Source organism: Physella acuta, unplaced genomic scaffold (genome assembly GCF_028476545.2).
Source record: "Physella acuta isolate Inbredline_101_S28 unplaced genomic scaffold, ASM2847654v3 ptg000325l, whole genome shotgun sequence".
NCBI classification, from domain to species: Eukaryota; Metazoa; Mollusca; class Gastropoda; family Physidae; genus Physella; species Physella acuta.
In genome coordinates this window covers 648,222-662,533 of record NW_026731844.1, presented here as the reverse complement: position 1 = coordinate 662,533, position 14,312 = coordinate 648,222, and the positions used below count along the sequence as shown (strand labels likewise).

At 31.7% G+C, this 14,312-nt stretch overlaps 2 protein-coding genes across 5 annotated transcripts in view; one reads left to right on the top strand and one right to left on the bottom strand.

Moving 5' to 3' along the window:
- Window positions 1-563: 563 nt before the first annotated feature.
- LOC131940670 (quinone oxidoreductase-like protein 1) lies at window positions 564-8,633 on the bottom strand. Its single transcript, XM_059299399.1, has 11 exons — window positions 8,455-8,633; window positions 5,971-6,048; window positions 5,649-5,772; window positions 5,114-5,182; window positions 4,821-5,002; window positions 4,531-4,594; window positions 4,296-4,394; window positions 4,013-4,146; window positions 3,410-3,515; window positions 3,087-3,132; window positions 564-2,811 (listed from the first exon to the last, which is right to left on the bottom strand). The coding sequence occupies exons 1-11, from the start codon at window positions 8,512-8,514 to the stop codon at window positions 2,715-2,717; spliced, it is 1,059 nt and encodes a 352-aa protein (XP_059155382.1). The 5' UTR covers window positions 8,515-8,633; the 3' UTR covers window positions 564-2,714.
- Window positions 8,634-9,033: 400 nt separating this feature from the next.
- LOC131940669 (intersectin-1) overlaps window positions 9,034-14,312 on the top strand; it is a 28,341-nt gene continuing 23,062 nt past the window's right edge. For all 4 annotated transcript variants that reach the window (XM_059299398.1, XM_059299395.1, XM_059299394.1 and 1 more), the window contains exons 1-14: window positions 9,034-9,191; window positions 10,879-10,928; window positions 11,116-11,199; window positions 11,359-11,422; window positions 11,685-11,902; window positions 12,005-12,199; window positions 12,317-12,347; window positions 12,572-12,663; window positions 12,874-12,937; window positions 13,040-13,221; window positions 13,378-13,485; window positions 13,570-13,720; window positions 13,811-13,922; window positions 14,091-14,240. In XM_059299398.1, coding sequence (XP_059155381.1) covers window positions 10,913-10,928; window positions 11,116-11,199; window positions 11,359-11,422; window positions 11,685-11,902; window positions 12,005-12,199; window positions 12,317-12,347; window positions 12,572-12,663; window positions 12,874-12,937; window positions 13,040-13,221; window positions 13,378-13,485; window positions 13,570-13,720; window positions 13,811-13,922; window positions 14,091-14,240 — 1,467 coding nt within the window. In that variant the 5' untranslated portion in view covers window positions 9,034-9,191; window positions 10,879-10,912. The remainder of the gene's footprint in view (window positions 9,192-10,878; window positions 10,929-11,115; window positions 11,200-11,358; window positions 11,423-11,684; window positions 11,903-12,004; window positions 12,200-12,316; window positions 12,348-12,571; window positions 12,664-12,873; window positions 12,938-13,039; window positions 13,222-13,377; window positions 13,486-13,569; window positions 13,721-13,810; window positions 13,923-14,090; window positions 14,241-14,312) is intronic.

The window sequence follows — 14,312 nt, the reverse complement described above, 5'->3', positions numbered from 1 at the left end:
TCAAACGATTTTTTGCTTTGAGTTATGTGTAAAATTAGAGATACGAGGATATCGGAACGCTGGGTTTTACAGTTTATCGAAAAGTTGCACCGAATAGAGTCAATAGAGAATCACAGCTGTTTAACTATACATTTCTCCTATTCCCGCATCATTCAGAGGGAGGAAGAAATAACCCTAACAGTTTGTTTTAAATGCACCTAAAAATGAGTAAAGGGTGGCAAAAAAGGCAAAGGCGAATGAAGAGAAAAGCAGTCTCAAAATTTAAGCTAAGGTAACAAAAATTGTACATTTAGTTTACTATGTTCTGTGAATTAAAGTGATTTCCATTAAGTTAAGGGATAAAGTAAGTGAATTAAAGTGATTGAAAGAGTTTAGCATTAACAGAGTAGAGATTAATTGAACCAAATAAAGCAACTCCACCATTGTCTTCAATAAGCTCAGGGCAGCTGATTTCCAAAGAATATACACATTCATAAATCAGTTTATTTCTTTTACGAACTTACTCCTTTATTTATTTTAAATAGATTTTATTAAATGTTTGTTATTTTTTGTTTCATAGATACATTTTTCTTATTGAAAATATGTAACAAAAACAACTGTGGTGGCATTTTGCAGGCTGGAATGAATTAAGCATTTCATATAATTTTAATAGAAAAAAAATGGCTTTAGGATACTAACAATTTGACAAACGATTAATGTAACTGTAACATAACAAATTAAATTTATCTCAAGGTACCACTGTAGTTAAAATAAACACAAATGATTGTCAATTTGTTAGGCGTCCACATGAAGATAACAAGAAAAGTTTATTAAAAAAAAACGAGCAGTAATACATTTTAAAAGTGCTTGCAAAGTTCACCTTTGAAGTCACTATTTGATTCATTAATTTAAGACACCATAGAATAATAAGTTATTAAAACAACACGACTTAGGGTTACAGACATTACAAAAGAAATGTAAAAAAAATCAAAGAGAAAAAGGACACATTCTTTTTAATCAAAAAGGGACATCAGTGTCATATTTTTCATTCAAATTATTGCACCAGTGAATTATTTTAAAAGTTACTTTTCATGTACGGCAATTTAACAAACAATGATTATATACTCATGAAGTGAACATAGGGTTACAATTACAATGTGTCTGCAATAATTTTACATTGGTGATGAGCTCTATTGAAACATATGCTATATAATTTTTAACTGCTAATAATTAAAGATGGAATGTCTAACACATAAAAAGTATAATTTAAAAGAAATATACAGCCAAATGTTTCTCAAAACCGTAGTAACAAAATAATTTATAGTTATAGATTTCCATTTTTTGTATGCATTATTTAAAAAAAAAAAGTTATTATCACTTTAAAAAATGAACAAGAATCTATAAATGAAATAATCTGTTTATACAACTGTACATAAAGTGAAAATACTCTACTTACTTGCCTGGTACTATTGTATTTCAATATTCATGTTTTTTAATTACCCACATTAATTCTTGTAGGTCAGTATAGAATTAAATTAGGAGCTTTTTTAAAAAAAAAATTATGATAAAATGGGGAAATAATAATATGTGAATGCAGAGTAATTTTTTTTGAAAACACATTAAAAATAGAAATACTCAAGTTATTTTATGTGCGCTTAACTCTCACCAGGTGGAAGACCACATCTCACACCTATAACATAAAAACTATAAAATATTATTTGATTACATAGGCACTACAAATACTGCTAATGTTAACATTATTATTTACATCATATCAAAGTGAAGGAGTAGGCTACTACTTTACAATAAGGCTAAGAATAATGATATTATTTAAAATGTTTTAAAATATACTATTAGTAGCTTTCTAGTTCATAATAATACGGTTCATAAAAAATTAATAACATTAAATGGACACCAGCGAGAAAAGTCTCAAAGGTATTTGAGAGGTGTATAAATTCATTTTAAAATCTTGCACGGCGTAGTTACAATTAATATGGTTATAAAATCCTGTCTGTCTGGTTTTTTTCGGACTTTACTAAAGATTGGATGTATTTGATGTTTTTAATATTTTCGGTAACTAAATAAAAATTTAAAAAAAAGAAAAAACAATTTGGTTTTCACGTGTAATGGCGACATAAACAATGGCCGACATAAATTTTATTGTACACATTGTAAGCTAAAAATAGAAACAATAGGTCATGGTGTTTAAATTTGCATAGTTATTTAAAAATTTGATCTGCAAAGTTTTGTAAACAAAATAACTATAAAGTGGGGCTGTCAGAAATCGATCACGGAGTTCCTTTACAGCCAATCAATGTTTGTCTTACGAAAGTGAAACATCGGGTTATAACTTAGGCTTGATGAAAATAAATAGAAATGTAGCCTTAAACTCAACAAATTATTTTCAAGTTCTCTGGATCTGCAACTTGTATAGCATTGATTCTAAAAATATTACATTTCTGAATTAATTTTAGGCTTAAGTTTTTAATAAAATTTTATCTTTTATTAGTTTTATGGTCCTAAATCTAAAAAAGCACATTTTTATTCCATGTCAACAACATTACGGAAGGAATCTCGTCAACTCGCTGGTGTCCATTAATAACCATAAAATTGTTTCTGTTATATTAATTAAACAATTAGTAAAATTATTATCTTTATATAATCACATTTGGAAATTTTTTATAAAGACTATAATAATTGCCAAAATACAAATATAGAGCTAACAACGAGATATTTTAGGGTATAACAACAATACACTTTGTTGAATCCAAGTCTTTTTGCAGTAGTGTTTCAGTGGCTTTAATTAATGGAACTGTTGTCAAATGACTGCATCTGGTAGTACAAATACAAAGCAATATTTTTATTTTGGGTAACAGATAAAAGTTTTAAAAATTAGAACAGATATTAAGGATTCATAAAGCACTTATGAATTTTTTCATACAGTTACAGCATTAATAAGAATAAAGCATTTTCTCTTAATCTATATAAGAACTTGAATAGCTTTGAGAACAATAAATTTAAATCAACAAAGGTAGACAACTACAGCTGATAATTATGCCTCTTAATTAAACCAATTTTCTCATATAAAAACATAAATAAGTGCATACTTCAACTGTCCAGCGGCAAGTCGCTCCATAATGTCTTTTAATATGTCTGGGACAGTTAAGGATAAACTTAACATACTGCAAGATGATCTATACAAAATATAACAAGACGCAGATGCAAAGAACTAGATAAATTGACACAAGTTGTGAAGACTCAGACGGAAAAATCACTATTAAATGCCAAGACTTAAAAACATTAAGGCATTTAAATATTTTAAAACTTATTTGTTAAATGACACATTTTGTAAATAAGATATCTTTGGACTTTAAAAATAGGGGGACAATACATTGCTTGCATTTTAACAGTATATAAAATTAAAGGATACGATGGTATCTGCCATGTTGTGCCCTTGTCAAAGTCCAGGCAGGTGGAAACAGAAATGAAACTGATGCTCCACGCAGAAACAGTTGCTCACTATCTGGTGGATCCAGCTAAAAATACCATCCATTTATTTAACATTTAAGCAAAATACAATTATAAAAGCTAATACTTTTAAGCTATTCTCTTCTTTACTTATGACATACACTTCAATATAAAAAGTTAAGATAATAAAAAACAGTGAATTAGTATAACTATATTTTTTAATACAAATCTTCTTCTTCGTTCTTAATTTTTAGTGTTGGAAGGGATCGGGCCTTATCTGCCAGAGGGTTTGAACTCGTGACTTTTTTTTATCAACCATGAGCTTTTTTGCCGACTCGACCACGCCTCCATCACAATTACGGATAAGTGTCAACTGGTTTTTGCGCCAGTGAGGCCATTGACTCCGATTTCAGCCTGCTTTCCTTTTTGGATTTGCTTCCATAGCCTTTGTCCAACCAAGAACAAACTACAAGGCAGCAGTTGTTTGATTTTGGAGTTGTCTCTCCTAGAAGATTGGCAGTATAACATTTTATACATGAAGTCTTTCAATGTGCTTTGAAATTACCTGTAAATGAGGATGTGAAGTAATCCATTTTCCTGAAAATCCTAGGCAAGCTATGATGTCAACTTTATGAGGTACAGACCGAAGATGCCTTTCCTCCATTAAATCAATATCTTCTTCGCTTGTAAATAGGCGCACTAAAGAAAACAAATATTTTATGCAAAATATATATTTCACATTCTTGAAAACAAACAGTAGCATTTTTCCTTAAAAGTTGGAAGATATTATTAGCTTAATACACATGAAGGATACTGCACTAAAATAACAAATACATTTATTTTTTTACCTCCATTGTCAACAACGCAGTCTACACCCATGCCACCTGTCTCTTCTGTTACAGAACTGGACATTGTATTTGATCGCTGGGTTAGTTCTATTAACTGGGCTGAAAACAATATTTTTCTTAATGAAAAGTCTTTAATTAAAAATTAAGTGAACAAATAAAATAATTTAACATTACACATTTAAAAATACCAGCTGCCATATATTTTAAAACATGAAATTTCATATTAAATACTCACCAACTGGAGGTTTCAATAATTCAAGAAACTGCCTTTCAGCAAGGGTCTTGTATGTTGAAAGAACCTATTAGTAATAATTTTATGTTAATAAGTCGAGTTATTAAAATAATTATACTTATTCAGATAAATTTAATTATATTGTGGAAAACTATTATTCAAGTTTTTAAACAAGAAGGAAAAAGATTAAGATTAAGAGATGAAATTATAATTCTTACAGTTTGCTAAAATTATACCCTCAAACCTCAGGCCTACATGTGTTAAAAATTTTTATTTTATTTTTATATGATGACCTTTGCTCCCCACAGTTGAGCAGCCTGAATAGTAAAATATCCCTGGGGAGTTGCTCCATCCAAGACAAGCACTGTATCACCAGCTGTAACATGACCAAGATAGTGAATTGCTGTGTACGCTGAGAGCCCTGCACCTATAGCTGCAGCAGCAACCTCATGGCTAACTGTTGAAGGCTTTTCAGCTAAAAGAATTGAATGGTAGTTTTAACATTACAAATGTGATGTAAGCTTGTGTCACATTTAAAAAAAAAACAACTAAATTTGCTTTGTTTAAAAAAATTAAAATTACTTACTAATATCAAACTGATTCATCACACACATTTCACTGCATCCAGATAAGTTACAATCTAATGGTACAATTCCTATTTTTAAAAAAGCAAAACAAACATAATTCTTTTAAATTATGCAAATATATTGCTTTGGGGTTTTGACAATCAAGATGAGAAAGATATTTTTTTTACCATTAGCAACAGGAGGAATTAATTTTCAACTTTATATTAATTTTATAACAAATGCATTATAATGTAGGTTGCATAAAATTATCCAAATAAATCACAGATGATCATCACAACATCATAAATTGCTCAAATTATTGTGCTTGAAACAAGTCCAAACAATATCCAAACTAAAGTGGATGTATATTTGCAAATTAACTGAACTATACAAGTACTATCTTTGAATTGTGTTGTATGAATATGAAAATGCAACTGTAAACCTCAAGAATAGAATCAACAGAAATAGTTTATTTTTACTTGTTAAAAATTTAGACAGTGAATTTGTGTTTGGTGGTGTAAGTAAAACAAGCTATGTTTTAAAAAGTTAACTTGCCAACAACAGACATTCCTTCCTTGTAGCAATCATCAACAAGGGGTCCAACCTTAATTATCTCTCCTGAAAGCTCTCGACCAATGGGACAGTCTTTAATTGATGAAGAAAGAAGCTGATGATATACCTATGAATAAACCAATTTCACATGATCAACAAAGCTTACACAAATGTGTAAAAAAAAACTGGCCATTTCTAGTTAAAATAATAAATGATGTAGAAATTATTTTTTAAATGTAGATCTATATTTTAATATTTATTTTAGTAAAACATTATCCTTAGTTTCAAATACAAAATGTTAGTAATATTTAATTATTTATGTTACCTTTTCTTTATTCAAGTCAACAGCACATGCCTTGACTTTTATCAACACATCATGGGGGCCTAATTCTGGAATAGTTTGCTAGTAAATAAAAAAAAGCAGTATTAAAAACAAAATTGTTCGAATTTGCAGGTTAGAAGGTTAAAGTCAAATTAGAAACTAGCTTATTTGTTGTTGAGGCACGGCACACAACACTATTAAAAGTATGTGTGCGTGGTATGTTGCCTGACCTATTTAAATGAGATTGTTTAAACGAAGTGACTACTCGGAAGAAGATTTTTCTCCCCAACGTCTCCACTTAGTCTGCAAAAGATAGCTCTGCGCATGCGCAGTGACCTATGGCTAGGGTTAGAATGAGGGTTAGGGGTAGGATTAGGGTTAGGGGTAGGATTAGGGTTAGGGCTAGGGTTAGGGATAGGATTAGGGCTAGGGTTAGGGTTGGTGTTAGGGTTCTGCGGTTGTAAACACATGCATGCGCAGTACCATCGAAAACATCGCCGCGAAGGCAAGTCGTAGTTTCTCTCCATTGCGCATGCGTATCTTATTCCGGCTAGCATCAGCCTTGTTAAAATACTGTTTTAAGTATAGATCTGGATCTATATTTATTTAACTCAATGCAACAAGCCTGCTGGTTGGTTGAGGCCAGACTGGGACGGAGATGTTCAAACCGGGATTCAAAGGCAAGGGAGGACACACAATAATAAATATTAAAATATCTTTTAAATTTTATTAGCCTAAAATAAAAGTTTTAAAATAGGCCTCTAAATTTGGTAAAACTCCATTTTAGCGTATTTTATTCTCCGCTTGTCGTTTACCTCCAGTTGAGCGTATTTTATTATAATAACCGAAACACACCAAAACATTAGGAAAACACGATTTATTTGTTTGTATTGTTTTTTTGTTTTCACAAATGAATAAAATGAATTTTAAAAAAAAACACGACTTATTTATTTGTATTGTATTTTTGTTTTAACAAATGAATAAAAAACAACAAAGAGACTGACTGAAGTGCTTTGTTGGTTACAAAAATAGAGATGCACACTTAATGTACAATTAAGTGTTCCAATTTCAACTAAACTGAATAAAAGTATTAAAAGGCACAATAATGCTGCTGAAAGTGGGACGGGGGTGGGGGGGTGGAATTTGGTGAGGGATGGCTTGGAGTGTTAGAGAAAGTGTGACAACTCACGTTGTCGTTTAAAAAAAATAATGTTAGAGGTCGTCCATAAATGACGTCACACTCGTAGGGGGAGGGAGGGGATCCGTAATTTTGTGATGGTGTGTGAAGAGGGGAGGGGGGTTCAGATGGTGGTACGTCATTTTGGGGGGGGGGGGGGGTCTTGCTTTTTGTGACGACACGCTTTTTTACGATTTTTACCTCCCCCTCCCCTCCGTTTAAGTTACAGTCGTCACAAAAAGTCAGACCCCCCCCCTAAAATGACGTCACACCTCAGCCTTTAAACCCCCCCCCCCCTCCCCTCAAAATTTCTGTTGAATTTTTCTTAAAACATCGATAATTTTTCCAAAATCTTATCAGAACTCTGTCAACATAGAGTATTTTGATCCATTCCTATTAACTATTACAATTTATTAAAACAGTTTTCTAAAACGCGAAATAACGGCTAAAACTCGTTTTTCTAACATTTTTATAATGCAAAAAAGTGACATCACACCATCTGAAACCCCACCCCCTCCTTCTCATCACACACCGTCACAAAATTGCGGACCCCCCTCTCTCTTACGAGTGTGACGTCATTTATGGACGACCCCGCATCAATGTTTTTTTAAAAGTCAGAAATTTACTCATACAAAAAATCATACTTGATACATATAACAAAATATTGGGAAGGATGGTAGATTTACTCTGAATTTAAATAACATACAACTCTATAGTAAAAATATTTTTTTCAGTTTTGGCAAAATTGTCAATTTAAAAAACACAGAGTTAGTACATTTATTGCATAAATACAAAAATATAATACAGAATAATTAACACAGTGTATCAATTTCACCATGAGACAAATGCCTTTTTAAAAAAAAATACAATACAAATAAACAAGTCGTGTTTTTTAAATATTCATTTTTATTCATTTGCTAAAACAAAAATACAATACAAAAAATAAATCGTGTTTTCCTAATGTTATGGTGTGTTTCGGTTGTTATATTAAAATACGCTCAACTGGAGGTAAACAAGCAACGGAGAATAAAATACGCTAAAATGGAGTTTTACCTTTAAATTTTATAGGCCTAGCTAGTTCTATACTAGTGGTACTAGTTATCATTACTAGTTAAACTAGTTAAGTTTAGTAGTTACTAGATCTAGTACTAGTATTAGTATTACTTTAGTGATTTAGTATGTATAGCATTATAAATAATTATAATCGAGCTAGAATCTAGTCTAGTAGTCACTAGTAGTTGGCTAGTAGATCTAGACTAAGTAGTAGTAATTTAAATAAAAAAATTAAAAATAAAATTAAAAAGCCACACCTCGTCAGAAACACTAACAGAAAGGCTGTCACCAGAAAAGTTTCCTCGAATAGATTTCATGTTTGAATTTATCAACTGCCGGTTGAGTAATGTAAACAATAGTTTACAATCAAAATAGATCTAAAAAGATCTTTTGTATTCTAGATTCTAGATCTAGCGATCTACTGGGCAGTAGAAGAAAAAAAGGGTATTTACAATGCGAAATAAAATATAGTCTGCAGTCAATTGCAGCAGTACAAAAATATTGATCATGTTTTTTTTAGCACAATCATATTCCAAACATTTAGGCCTAAACGAAATAAGATATAAGATCATTAATTATTTCTATCCAATAATCAAAACAAAAAGAACTAAAATTATATTTTTTTAAATATTTCAAGGAAATAGTATGAGGAGACGGACATTAGACATATGTATACTTTATCAATTAGAAGCACTTGGTCGTTTATCGCAGGATACAATTTCTATAATTAGAGTTTTTATTTTTAGATATTGACGCTTTCCCCCCTTGAAATTCTATAGGCCAGCTGATTTCATAAAATTAACAAGTTTCCGGAAACGCCCCCATGCCCTACCCACAATTCCTTGGACTTATTATGTGTCTACTACCCGGCTATACCTTGACAGATAATAATAATAATAATTGGATCAGTTTCATCTTCACAATGAAACGTTTTATAAATAGCTTTGACTTTTAAATAGATGGCAAGTGCTATCTCATACGGATAATGTTTTTGGTATGTATCGTAGCAACGCTTTATGTGGTTTTTAAACTGTTAGTAAGTTCCTAAGTTTTGTAAATTTGTCGAATGTTGTTGAGTGAGACGCTGTTCGCCTGTTGTCTGTTGAGTACTGTTGCACTGTCTGTTGATGTTGAGGGAGAGTTCATATCATATCATTATCAGTTCATGCTGTACCCACTGTGAGTGAACTTTTTTTAAAATTACCATTTGGTGTATTTGTATTCAAAGTTACTACTCGGAAGAAACGTCTTCGCCCTGGTGCTAGCCTGGCTGGAAAAAAGTGCAAAACGCAAAACTAGCTGTGCAATAATTTGAATAATAATAATAATTAATTAGTATAATTAATTAATTAGAGATAGGCTTACTAAAGCTTTAATTATTATTTAGCCTAATACGAAATGACTACGCAGAATGCCGAGCGTTTCAAGTATTTTCTAATTCAGTAGATTGCATTCTAAAAATAGGTAGGCTATCGGGAAAACAATGCAATACCCCTTTCATACATAACTAATAGTACTACTTTTTAACTAATACTAAATAGGCTATAGTCTATAGGATAGGCCTATTATGTTCGGAATAGTGATAAATTTCGTCTTGCAGTAAGAAAATGAAACAGTGTTGACCTATTTCTTTTGGGATAAGACGTGTACTGATTGAAGCTGCCTAATATTTTGATTTGCTAATACATGTGTGGTAGAGTCAACAGTGCAGCAGCTAAATTTGATATCCCTGGAGCTTGAATCTGAATCCAGATTTATCACTACCTGAAATCAGTGTCTTTTGCAAATGTCACATCAAATGTCACAATCTTTTCTAGATTTATTTTTTTATCCATTAAAGTTTTAAAATTTCCAAACATCACTTGCGTGATTGCTTGCTTACGTATCTATTCTATTCTTTTTTTAGCCTGTGCCAACATTTGGTGTTGAAATAACACACTTTAAGTCAACATTGTTTTGCTAAGACGAAAAAAAATCAAGCATTCCTGATATCTATGTTTAGATTGCGTTCGACCGTCAGAACAGATGTGGCGGACCATCGCATTCTGTGCAAATGCAGCCTATTTAATAATGATTTACCAGTGTCTGATCCTGGTAAAATTATTTCATCAAGCTAAATATATTTACCCTAATTAGCTTGGAGACTAATAATGGCTGTTGAAATATTTATTTAAACATTTTTAGTTACATGATTTATTTATGATCTAATAAATACAATGTAACCGAAACTAACAGTCCAATACCATTATTATTATTCATGCAGCTATGCTACCAGAGGACAGACTACGTAAATGTATCACTGAATGTTAAATTACATAATTATTATTGGGGTTTGCCCATTCCATTTCCAAGTGTCAGCATTAAAAACCATTAAATTTAATACCCAAACTGATTTTAGGATAGAAGTAGTTCAGTAAAAAATTTTTTAATGAAATCAGAAAAAATCAACACATTTACTATTTTACTGATTTAGCAAACTGACCAATAATTAGCAATTTATACATGTCAAGCTAGTTCTTTTTTCTAGTTTTCTTGTATTCTATTAGTCATTATGCATTCTTAGATTGAATATTTTATTTATAATGCATCAAATTATTTTAGGAATTATATTTATAAGTATAGCATATTTTTTTAAAATACCTAACCCATTCTCCATTCTCCCATTTTTTTTTTTTTTACAGTTTTGAACATAAGTCCAGATAAAAAAAAGTAAAGATGTCAGCAACTCAAGGTAAATAGATAAAATTAAAATTCGTTTCCAACAGCTTTTCTTTACCAGTAGTTTTTAAAACTTATCTACATTTGGCTAATAAAAAGGTTCATTAAAATATCAAACTCAATTAATTCAATGTATTTTTTGAGTTACTAAATTTCATTAGGGGTTGAGTACAAAAATGTTGTAATTTTCTTTTGTGCAGATGCTTGGAAGATAAGTGGGGAGGATCGTTCAAAGCATGATGCTCAATTTTATCAACTCAAACCTGTAAATGGGTTTGTTACAGGTAATTGCCCAAGATGTGCATACCTTTTATATATATTTAACTTTTTATTCCATAGTAATAAGTATTAGTTATAATACTTTGTGCTTATTTACACCTGCGAAAACTTTAACAGTGTTTCAGTGTACAAAAAATTCACTTGGTTCTTTTGATTGTTTTAAGGTACTCAAGCAAGAGACTTTTTTGTCTTGTCGGGTCTACCAACACCTGTGTTAGGTCAAATATGGTAAGTTAATGGCCTAGCCCTTAGGGCGATATGGTTGTACATTTAAAGAAGTATGACTTTGAGTTGAGGTTGGCTATAGTTAAATTAATTGATTGTGAAGAAGGACAACATTATTTCCCCTGTTACTTATATCCACATCAGATGGGTGCTGTAAATGGTGCCTTTTAGGCCATCAGGTCCAAAAATCTTATACCTCTAGTATTTTTATAATTTTTTACAAATTAATCATGTTTTTTTTTTCATTTCTTTATTAAAATTGTAGGACCTTGGCTGATATGAATGGTGATGGAAAAATGGATAAAAAGGAATTTTCAATAGCAATGCATTTAATCAAGAAAAAATTGCAAGGATATGAGTTGCCCAAGGTTCTGCCAGCCTCCTTAAAAATGGACCCAACTCCTGTGATTGGATCATTTGCTCAACCCACCATGCCTGTGTCCATGTCTCAGCCTATGGGCATGGTGTACCCAATGGTGGGAGGTAATCCATTGTCTTATAAATTCTTTTAGAAAAAATCATATTTTAATATTTTGATTTTAACACGAATACAGTACCATGTCAGTTGTTTCTTGTCTGTTTTAGGTATGCCTGTCTCAATGGTAGGTGGGATGGGCATGCCTGTGTCTGGAATAATGCCCCAGGCTTCTTTGGGGACAGCAACTATGACAACAGGATCATTGAGTATGGGGCCTCGTATGGCTAATGGTGCAGCAGGAACTATGTTACCAGCTGGAAACCTTGGTCATGTACCACTTGCTGGGCCTGGTCAAATGACAGGTACATCATTACTGCTGAAATAATAACCATTCCATAATATTATGTTTGTTTTTCAATTGTCAATTTTATTAATTTTTTTTGTGTGCTATTAATGTATGTTGAAACTTTATCTTACAGCTATGCCAGGGACTGCAGCACCTCCTTCAGGGTAAAAATGCTACATATTTAAATTCATTATAAATTTGTAGTTTTTACCCAAGCTGTAGCTGTTTGGCTCAAACTTACAAGTTTAACATGAAATTGTTGTTTACTGACACAGAATAATTTTTAAAGTACCATAAGGATCTCTATTAGACAGTATTACTCTTTTTTGTTTTTGTAAGATTTAAAAGCTTAAAACTATTTGTAACAATTTGCTATTTTCATTTTTAGTGGTAGCATTTGGGCAATGGCTCATAACACCAAGTTAAAGCACACGCAGACTTTTAATGCCAATGATAGAAATAAAAGGGGTTATCTTCTTGGTGAGTGTTCATTAATTTTTTGCTTATAAATACCTCATTTTAATTTTTTTTAAAGTAGATTGAGCTTTATACTGAGAGATTAGACCTGTACAGCTTTTTACAGTGTCAACTTAAAATGTAAGGCAATCCAGTAATATCGACATCATATAGAAAGTCTCATAAGGAATATTACACATACTATTCATTTAATGGATTTTTAAATAATTTCAGGTGTAGAAGCAAGGGCAATTTTAATGCAATCTGGGCTGCCTCAAGCTGTTTTAGCTCAAATATGGTACAGTTCTATTTTCATTTTATCAAAGTAGCCATTCTTTTTTTAAACAGTCAAGTTTTCATATTTTTTCTTATCATTCTCATTTTTTCTTATCATTCTTAGGACTTTATCGGACATAGATCGTGATGGAAAACTTACTTGTGATGAGTTTTGTATCGCTATGCATCTATCAGATTTAGCTAGACTAGGACACTCACTACCTGCAGCTCTACCTGCTGAGCTGATGCCAACAAAAGCAAGATCAGGTAGCCTCACTTCACCACCTAATTCTGCCACTTTGCCAGGTAAAGAATTTTATTTTTGTTTTTATTGCTATCATAAAATAGCTCCTTGTTTTAGTATTTAATAAACCTTGTGTTGAAGTATTTTCTATAATAATTGTTTTTTATTTTAATCTAGCTTTTAGATTAACACTTACATCTTTTCATCCCTTTCAACAGCACCCAAGCAAGATGCCTTCGGAGACCTACTATCCACTGCTGGAATGCCTGTGTCTGTACCTAATGCAGTCCAAGCTCAAGCAGTAGAAGAGTCCGCAGACAGCAAAGGTATAGCCTGTTTCCTTAATGATTTTAGTTGATTTGGCATATAAAGAAAAATAAGTCAATGCTCTGTTTTTATTGGTTTTCCAGTGACTTTAGAAGACAAACGTAAAGAAAACTTTGATAAAGGACAGGCAGAACTAGAGAGAAGAAGAGCTTTGTTACGAGAACAACAACAAAAGGACGAGAATGAAAGGCTAGAAAAAGAAAGACATGAAGCTGAAAAAAGAGAAAGACAAAGGTATTTTTACTTGATTTCTTAATTTTTTCCTCACACATGTATTAAACTTGGCCAGTTTCAAACATCTTTATTAATATTCAAAACCTGTAGGCTTGAGGTTGAGAGTCGTCGACAAGCAGAACTGCAAAGACAATTAGAAAAACAAAGAGAAAAAGAACGTGAAATTGAGGAGCAAAGAAGAAAAATGATGGAACAAAGAGAGGTAAGATTCATCATTGTCTGTAGCTTAGCTTAAAGCAAGGCATTTGAAAATCAACTTATTTAGCCTTTTTTTATTACCTATTTGTCTTTGTTGCTGTAGACTATTTTAATACAGTTTTTAAAACCACATTTTATAAGATTCTTTGGATATGGATGTGTCCTTTTATAGGCTGCTCGTCGAGAGTTAGAACGTCAACGTCAGATGGAATGGGAAAACCAACGAAAAGAACAATTAATGGCCGAAAAACAAAGAGAATATGAGCAGTTAAGCATTATGAAGTCACAGATGGCTAATTTAACAAATGAATTAGAGTCGCTGGTAAGCTCTAACCTACCAAAACTATTAAGATGTAAAAATATATTTTATCAATATCTGTGGTCAGTGATTTTA

Excerpts from the sequence above, each read along its gene's own strand:
- LOC131940670 (XM_059299399.1), bottom strand. The coding sequence starts at position 8,514 with ATGAAATCTATTCGAGGAAACTTTTCTGGTGACAGCCTTTCTGTTAGT. Across the intron at positions 5,773-5,970 it reads TTGACTTGAATAAAGAAAAG|GTATATCATCAGCTTCTTTC; the intron begins GTAACATAAATA and ends GTTTATTCATAG. Across the intron at positions 5,003-5,113 it reads GATGAATCAGTTTGATATTA|CTGAAAAGCCTTCAACAGTT; the intron begins GTAAGTAATTTT and ends CAATTCTTTTAG.